At 52.4% G+C, this 8,655-nt stretch overlaps 1 protein-coding gene across 2 annotated transcripts; it reads right to left on the bottom strand.

Moving 5' to 3' along the window:
• Positions 1-329: 329 nt before the first annotated feature.
• On the bottom strand, positions 330-8,485 carry USB1 (U6 snRNA biogenesis phosphodiesterase 1). 2 transcript variants are annotated; one of them, XM_050923001.1, is made up of 7 exons: positions 8,283-8,485; positions 6,634-6,788; positions 5,575-5,758; positions 4,935-4,988; positions 3,967-4,123; positions 2,663-2,746; positions 330-1,978 (listed from the first exon to the last, which is right to left on the bottom strand). In XM_050923001.1, exons 1-7 carry the CDS (start codon positions 8,414-8,416, stop codon positions 1,874-1,876), a joined length of 873 nt encoding a protein of 290 aa, XP_050778958.1. In that variant the 5' UTR covers positions 8,417-8,485; the 3' UTR covers positions 330-1,873. The 2 variants fall into 2 exon arrangements, with proteins under 2 accessions (XP_050778958.1, XP_050778959.1); XM_050923002.1 differs by having other exon boundaries at positions 3,967-4,072; positions 8,283-8,483.
• Positions 8,486-8,655: the final 170 nt, after the last annotated feature.

Below are 8,655 nucleotides of genomic sequence, written 5' to 3'. Positions count from 1 at the left end.
TGATCTCTCAAGACATCACTGTTTGGGAACAGCTGGAAGATCTTGATATCTGGATTATTTTAGGGAGGAAAGAGAGTTGAAGTGTTTCCCGCTAAAGGTAACTGCACGCTTGAGGTGAAATCCTGGCCCCATTAGAATCAAAATGTCCACTGATCCCAGAATCTTACCCTTAAACTCCATGGACCACAGAGAAGTAACTCAGTGCACGGCTGCATAGACTGAAGTGGTCTTGGACAGAACTGAGCTCAGGCAGGTTACTGGCTTGGAAGAAAACGAATGCACGCTAGAACAGTTCGACTCCGGTCTGTATGAAAACACAGCCACGGGGACCAGAGGCAGAAATCGGAGCTTTTATTTAGCTATATATTTAATACAAAATTTTAAGCAGTGAATTTCATCTTCTGGCCCCTACAAACCAACTCAGGGAGTCCATTAAGAGTTTTGGAAATCAAAGATTGCAGGTAAGAAGTTGATAAACATAAAGCACTTCTTAGCAAGATTTTAAATGGCAATGAATCCCCTGCGACACTGGTCTCTCAAAGCCGCGTTGGCCAGTGATACCCCCACTCTGCTATCTCAATGGAGAGAAGGGCCACTGAGGGGCTGAGTCTCAGAAGCGCTCAATATCCACAATTTCCCTTGAAGTCAATGGGAGCTGCAGACGCTCAACACTTCCAAGAATCCAGAACATGTCCAGAATATACCAGGAAAACAACTTTATGGCAACTAGAAACCAGGGTTTGATACTAAACAAAAGCCTTGGGTTCTTCTGGCAGATAAATATGGAATGATGGACATAACTTGCCTGCCCCGTCCAGAATGTCTGAGAGGCCAAAGCACCTGTCACGGGCAGGAAAGTACAGTCTGCACAGGAACTCCTCAGGAGCTGAAGTCCAGGGAGGTCATTACAGGATCCAGTTAACTTGATTCATTTGAAAGTGGAGTTAGTCCTGGTGCAAGGTGCGCCCTGCCCTGGAGTCTGATGTTCGTGGCTTGCCCAAATTAAGCTAAACAACAGCAGGTAATTCTGGACTTGGCCAAATACCCTATTGCTAGCCAGTTCACTTGGGAAAACCAACACTGCCCTCTTTTGGGCATTTGGCAGTATGACAAGCCTCTTATTTAAGATAAAAACCTGCCCTGTGCCTTTTTAAAATTCTCTTAAAATCGGTGTCTTGCTGCTCTTCTCCTCCCCAAGGTCTCTCCGTGGATCAGTTTAAACTGAACACTTTCCACTAGTCCCAAACTGGAGTTAGGCTGCTTAGCACTGAAAGTCAAGGGCCTTCCCCCTCGCTGCCAGATTTAATCCCACCTGGACTTGGACTGAGGATTTGATGCTCAATTTCTCCAGTGTGACAATAAAGGCATCGGAGAGGAGGAGTTTTATAAGGGCACTTGTCCCCAGTCAGCTGTAGGCAGAGAGATGCTCTGTCCTAACAGAGAAGGACCTAACTCTGCACCCCTGGATCTTGCTGTTAATAGCTACCGACTCAGAGCTCAGGACAGTAACTATGCTCTAGAGCCCCTTAGCAATGCAGTGCAATTTCCAGCTGTGTGACACTCTTCCCTTAGCAACCTCCCTTGCCTCTGCACTAGAAGGTGACTAGGGCTTAAAACATCAGCACATCTGGCAACCACACGTAGCCTAGAACGGCCTGTGTTGACAGCAGTCTACACAGCACAATAACCTAAAAGCCTCACATATACACACATCTAGGGCCCCCGGCTTCAAACAAAAGCAGCCTGGCTTGAGGCTACAAACCTCCCTAGGCTGATGAGCTAAGAACAGCAGCTCGGCATGCATATGAAACTCCAAACTGTCCAACAGTTAGCAGAGGCATCAGGGCAGCTGGAGTGCGCGGCTTCCCGTCTCCTACCTCAAGGGGAAAGAGAAGAACTTGTTCCCAGATCTGCAGCGGATCTGATCCCACTGGAATCGCAGGAGGAATGCAGAGTCTTCAAACCTATCCACAATCTCCTGGAAAACACACCCAGGGTCCGTAAGAGAAGCGTCACTGTGTGTGAGCTCAGGAGGCTGCCTGCGGATCAAGTCAGCCACTCACAGCACACAGACCACGGCTCTCCTTCTGAAGAGGATGCAGCTGGAGGTCCTCACGCTTCCCAGACAGCTCATAAAGAAACCACCTTAGAGTACGTCTTCACTACCCACCGTATCGGCGGGTAGCAATCGATTGCTCAGGAATCGATATATTGCTTCTCATCTAGATGTGATATATCGATCCCCGAACGCACTTATATGGATTCCGTAACTCCACCAACCCGAACGGAGTTGCGGAATCGACAGGGGGAGCTGCGGATATCGATCCCGTGCCGTGAGGACGGTGAGTAATTCGATCTTAGATACTTCGACTTCAGCTACGTTATTCACGTAGCTGAAGTTGCGTATCTAAGATCGATTTTCCCCCGTAGTGTAGAGCAGCCCTTAGAGAAGCGGAATTAAACTCAAACTCCCACCTAAAAGGTTTTCTTCCCTCATCTCTCTAAGGTTTACAATTCAGCCACCTGAAGGCTCCCAGCTGACGATACGTGGCTGGGAAGTTACCCGAATCCCTCCTCGTCCCCAGAGACACCTGGCTGGTGTGTTACTTGCATTTCCCTCACCACCACCCTCATCTTGGGAGACAGCTGCATGGGGAGTTACCTGAAGCTCCTGGAGGCACTGCCCTTCCAGCTTGTCTGTCAGGTCCCCGACACACCAGGCCAGGCTGATATGGAATGACGGGTTCTGTACAGAGAGATACAGAAGCTCAGACAGAGCAATGGAATGGCAGCTCAGTGCAAAGTGGCTGCAAAGTCAGAGAGCTGGTGTAACTCAGCCCTGCAGGGTCCCAACACCCAGAATCTCCAAGCACTTTACATGTGTGAAGCCCCACAACCCACCACGAAATAGGTAAGCATCATCATCTCTACTTTACAGATAGGGACCCAATGCGAATCAGTGTCAGGGAGGGGATTAGATACCATGAATCCTGGCTCCTAGGCTGCCTGTCTCTGCTATCAGTAGCAAAGGCTGCCTTTCCCCGCCTAGCATCTCTCAGCTTTGCAAGATGTATTCATAACATGTGGAGAAACACCTCCTACACAGATACAGATCTGAGACGTTGTTTGACACCTCTGAGCCAGAAGCAAGCACACAACTCAGCCCATAGACTCAGAGATCAGAATTTATTTAATAAACCCCCCAAACCCTGTAAGTGAATTTAGGCACAGTGAAAGACACTGGACTGGCAGCTCAGGAGACTGTCCACAGAATGGGCAGCATCAGTGCCAGCTTCCAGCACAGTGCCCCGCCAATGTGCCTCAGAGATGACCGGGGTGGGACTCTCCATGGCCCATACAACCCTAGGCCATTCTCCTGCCAACAAGGGGCCAGTTTTGGTGGTGGTTTCTGTGACACATCCCCCTGTCCCCTGGGAACGGGGCTCAGACCCAGGAAACGCATTTCACAGACGGACCATTGGACGGTAATGATTAAAAATCACTACAGTGCTTGGGGAGATGTGCTTTTGATGTGAAAGGCTTGTGTTAGCCCCATTCTCATTTGGCAATACCGACCTCCAGGCATTACTGGCAGTGAGTGACCTCAGGCCCTGGATCCAGTCAGCCACTGACCCCCGAGAAATGCCCTGCACAGGGCCTTGAAAGCTTGGCGCTACTGCAGGCAGTAATTAACGACCAGCACGGCCACCAACGGGAAAGCAGCATAAATGAATGACAGGAGAGCAGGCAAACCAGGCTCCTCCTGGGGAGGGGCACAAGTGGCGAGTTCACACTGTGATATGTTTTCCCACTTCCTTTTATTTGCTGCATCTGAAATTCAAGCCCCTTATGAACTTGTTGTCACCGCCTCCATATTAAAGCCAGGGGAGCAGCTAAGAGCTCTGGCCTCCCTTTGAGGTTTTGGACAGGCAGCGAAGCGGGAGAGGACACGATACAAACCATTACCTTGTAGAACGTTGGGAGATCAAACTCCTCCATTACTTTATCCACCTCCGAGACCAGCTCCAGCAACTGAGAATGCCCACACGAGACCTCCAAGCCCACAAAGGTCCTGGGCACAGACAGGGAGAAAGATGGAGAGCAGGAAGAGCCTCCCAGCAAACTTTTGTTGCACAGGAAGAGCAGTGTTAATACTCTAACTCAGAGTCCCCTATGAATTTGGGCAGGATGCTAAGGGCAACCAAGTCCCCATCTTTCCCAGGGTCATGTCAGACTGAGGGGAAAAAAGTAGCGGAACGCTCCTAAACTCCACCTGCTATCCAAGTTCCATCCGCTCATGACACCAACACAAGCCAGCATGTACAGTGGAGTCGGCAACTTTTCCTAGTTTGACTGTCCTCCTTTTTCATGTGCTTTGTTCAGCAATGAAATGGTTAACAATCTCAACATTTTAAATTGGCGTTGTTAGGCTTCAGAGTTAACATACAACAGAGATGACTGGGATAGCTCTTACTTGTCAGGGCTATTGTTACAGGCTGCCTGCAGACTCGGGCAGACGTCACTGCATTGGTTACACTGAAGTCACCTTTGCAGCTAAAAGGGCTAGAGGCTTAAATTATTTTTTTGAATGAAAGCTGAGGTTCTGCTGTGCAAGGTGAAACCACCAGGGAAAGGTACCTGCTCAATGAGCTGTCAGGAACTGGCCCAGTCAGATAACTGGATTTATCAATATATTTTGGGCTGCCAGCCTGGAAGTGATGGGGGGACTGGGAGGACGGCTATGAAAACCGACAGCAGCAGGTTTTGGGGTACAAATGAAGATATCACATCACATCACACAGCCACCAAGCTGCTTGACATTGATCCAGGGGTCTGTGCACAGCATGAACCATCCCCATCCACTCGTCCTACCTCCAGCTTTCCCCTACTCCCCAGTGCTCTTTAAAGGGTTGGCAGCTGTGCTTCTCGCTCACCTGGTTCTGTGCTGGTTGGTATACACCTTAACCTGACTGGCCGTACAGAAGAACCTGAAATAGGGGAAAGAAGCAAATTCAACTAGGGCAAGAAACAAAGGAGGAGATGCGAAGTGCCCTGCCATTAAGCTGCTGCAGCAGAGCTTCTCTCACTGGCCAAGCGCCTGGGCAAAGGCCTGTTTCTATCAAGGGTGAATCAGTCCAAACCGAACTTCCCTGGGGCTTGGACCAGTCATTACCCCCCTGAGGTTCCACTCTGCTGTGCACTCCCCGAGCCTAGCCATCAAAATAGCATAAGGCTGTGCCTGGGGAACCTCCAGGCCAGACGATACAACAGTGTCACTGCTCCTGAACCCAGAGCCTCCTAGGCCACTGCCCCGCTCACCAGACTAATCTGGTGCCAGATTCTGCACCCATTCAAATCCAAGGAAAAACTCCCATTGATTTCAATGGGGCAGGATCTAGCCCCTGCGTAGGGGTCTCGAGAACAGACACTGGATTAATCGGGCTCCACAGTCCGTCACAGGGAATAGCTAGGAGTCCCAGAGTCAGAGCAGGCTGGGAGGTTAGGAATGGCTGGAGTGACTCGAGGAGAGAGGGACACGAGGGGTGTACGCCTCCAGGGTTCTGCTGCTCCTACCTGTAGAAGGAGGCTACACGTTCCTTGAGGGACTGGACCAAGGGGTTTATCCAGTGGTAGCGCAGCACCACGCTCTGGGAGAGGCTGATGTGGAATTCCTCCATGGCAGTGAGCGACACCGCGTACCTGCGGGTATGGGAAACCAGAAGCTCCTGCAGCTCCAGCAATTCCTCCTGGATTACACCTGCCAGGGAAAAGAGCAGCAGGATTAGAGCCTGATCCTCCCGCACAGCACCTGCCCCTGTGCAGAGGGCCTGATCGGTAGGCCCGATGATGAGCTAGAAAGCAGTGGCAACCCCTGGATTCTCATGCATGTTACACACGCTAAGGAAGCCTCACACTGGCCCTGTGAAAATGGGGATCATTATTATCCTTATTCCCCATGAGGAAATAAAGCACAGACCTGGGAATAAAACCTGGGAGTCCCAATTCCCAGTCTCCTGTTCTAACCTCTACATGGCCCTGCTGCCTTATTTTACAAAGGTAACCAGCACCAACCTAGGCATCAATTAGCAGTTACTGCCAAGCCGCAGATCCGGGAGAATATACATCACATGGGAACTTGAATATACACACACACACGTTTCCCTTTTGACTCCTTTGGTCTAATGGAGGCCTCTCTCTTACCTGCTCTGTTTGAATGGACAGAACGTCAGGGTGTGCCAGACCCAGTTAACAGGCCAGTGCATTTACTGACCACACCACTGGAAAGCAGCTGGCACTGGAGAGAGATGTCCAAGCCCATCATGAGGAATGGGAGCGAAGGCTCTCACTAGGGACTGGGCTCTCTGTCAGTGTGCAGAGACAGGTGTTCACAAGATTTGCTCCATGGGCAACACATGCGGGTCTGCACATCCTACTCCTGCCTACACTGCTCCCACGCTGGGGACATGGAGGGCTCCACTCCCCGGGGTCTCTGTCCCGCGTCTGTTCCTGCCAACACCAGCCCCACACTGGTACAGAGAGCTCCTCTCCCCAGTGCTCTCACTTCTTCCCCTGCTCCAGCACTCACTGTCCCCATACCGGGGAAACAGAGGGGACAGGCCTGAAGTTACCTACAGGGAAGGTAGACGTACGTCGCCCAGTTGCCCCGCTCATGTGGGAAGTTGCGCACTCGTCCACCATGCTTGATGCTGTCATCTGTGACCTCCTGTTCCTGGTCTCTGAACATGTTTAAGACGCTGTCCGGCACAGGGAGGCGAGGAATTGGCATGCTGCAGGGGAGATGTGGGGAGGAGAAGAGGAAATTAACAGGTATGGCCCAACCCCAGAGAGAGGCAAGTGTCCTCGGCTAGGTGCACCACAGACAACGGCTCATCCTTCCTCATTTGCACAGATGTGTTCTAGACTCCTCCAAAGTCAGCCAGCAAGGAGAGCTTCTATAGTGAGTTCTGGAGCCAGGGAGGGTTCCCCCTCTCAACGCAAGGGCCTCCATCTGTTAGCCCTAGCTTCCTGTGGCTGGCCCTGTCCTGTGCAATCAGTTTTAACCCTCTTCCCTTCCTCCCTTTATGAAACCTAAAGCCCTGACTCCATTCAGAAGCCCAATAGGTCTCCTTTTGCTCTACCCATTGCTAATAATATTTGTGGTTTTGCAGAGGACAGATAATCCCACACAGTCCGATTGCACCCCCATGACCAATTCTTATTTCTTCCCCTAACAGAGGCTTTGCCCTCACTCTTGTCCTGAAGACACTTCCATGATGCTATATTTCAAACACTTAAATGAGAGAGAACACTTCAGTTACCAAATGCAACATCACACACGGATGACTAAACTCTGGCTGCCACTGACAAACTGGAAAGTGACACACACCTGGCCCTGGGTCAGTCCTGCATCTTACAGTCACGGAACATTCTGCAGCTCCAAATGGCCTGTCAAACCTACTCACCGACACTGAAAAACCACTACACAATTCAGCACAACCAGGAGGCCACCCAGGGTGACCAGATATCATCATTTTATGGGGGAAGTCCTGATTTTTGGGTCTTTTTCTTATACAGGCTCCTATTACCCCTCACTCCCGTCCCGATTTTTCACACTTGCTGTCTGGTCACCCTAAGGCCACCTAGCAGAGCTCCAGAAATAAAACAGGAAGGGACATTCAGTGCAGGTCAGGGTTAGGGTGTATTTGGTTAAGGGGGAGTCCAGGCCTAGGGTAGGAGGTCCTGCAGGTCAGGACTGAGGGGAGCTAGCAGATCTTCCAAAGTGGGTTAAACTAAAAGGGACAGAGGTGCCCTTAGTGCAGAATAACTGTGTCCACAGGGGGGACATAATTGTGTCCGCAGGGGGGAGATTCACACTCTAGTTTATTTCACAATAGTTCCCATATTGACAAGTCCCTAGATCTGCCAGTGCTCTCTCCAGACCTGCAGCACTTCCTGATTTCAGGAGGCCTGGACTGGGCTATTAAGCACCAGATATTTCGGGCTCTGACCCCGTGTAGACAAGCCTTGGTGGGGGCTCAGAAGTAACCCCGGGAGGTCTGGGCTGAGGGCTATGGGCAGAGCTGCGTGGGGCCCAGAGGACGCTGCAGGGCAGGCCTGGGGTGAGCCCCACTGGATCCCAATTTTCCTCTCACCTCCAAACTTCACTTCGAAGCAAAACCTAGGAGAGAAACCAAGCGGGGAAACGCGCGGAGCTGTGCCCGACCCCGGCTGCACGCACCGGGCCCCCCACTCCACCAGGCAGCCCCCCGGCACCAACCCACCTGGTCTGGGCGGGGCCGGCTCCGCGGGTCCCCGGCTCCCCCGCCCCCTCCTCTCTTCTCTCCGCAGCTGCCGGGGAGCCGCCGGCTTCATCCTCGGAGCTGCTGCTGTAGCCCACCAGCGGCGCCCCGCTCATGGGAGCCGGCAGCGGATCGCCTCCGCCCGCGGCCGCCTCCCCTCTTCCGCGGCGCCGCAGCGTGGAGCGTCCCCCGGCTCGCTGGGCCCCGGCCGCGCGGTTCCAGCGCCGGGAGGCTGCAGCTCGGCCCCGGCCCGGGGGCGGAGAGGCGCAGCAGGGGAGGAGGGTTGGAGATCAGGAAACCGGAGCAAGGCCCCAGAGGGTGTGAGAGGCCGGGAAGGCGCCGGACTGGCGAGATG

The sequence above is a fragment of the Gopherus flavomarginatus genome, chromosome 14 (genome assembly GCF_025201925.1).
Source record: "Gopherus flavomarginatus isolate rGopFla2 chromosome 14, rGopFla2.mat.asm, whole genome shotgun sequence".
NCBI classification, from domain to species: domain Eukaryota; kingdom Metazoa; phylum Chordata; order Testudines; family Testudinidae; genus Gopherus; species Gopherus flavomarginatus.
This window is presented reverse-complemented; position numbering and strand designations above follow the sequence as displayed.

Coding starts and splice junctions, on each gene's coding strand:
- USB1 (XM_050923001.1), bottom strand. CDS start 8,416: ATGAGCGGGGCGCCGCTGGTGGGCTACAGCAGCAGCTCCGAGGATGAA. Junction 4,124..4,934: donor ACCAACCAGCACAGAACCAG/GTGAGCGAGAAG, acceptor GTGCAACAAAAG/TTTGCTGGGAGGCTCTTCCT. Junction 2,747..3,966: donor ATCTCCCAACGTTCTACAAG/GTAATGGTTTGT, acceptor CTCTCTGTACAG/AACCCGTCATTCCATATCAG.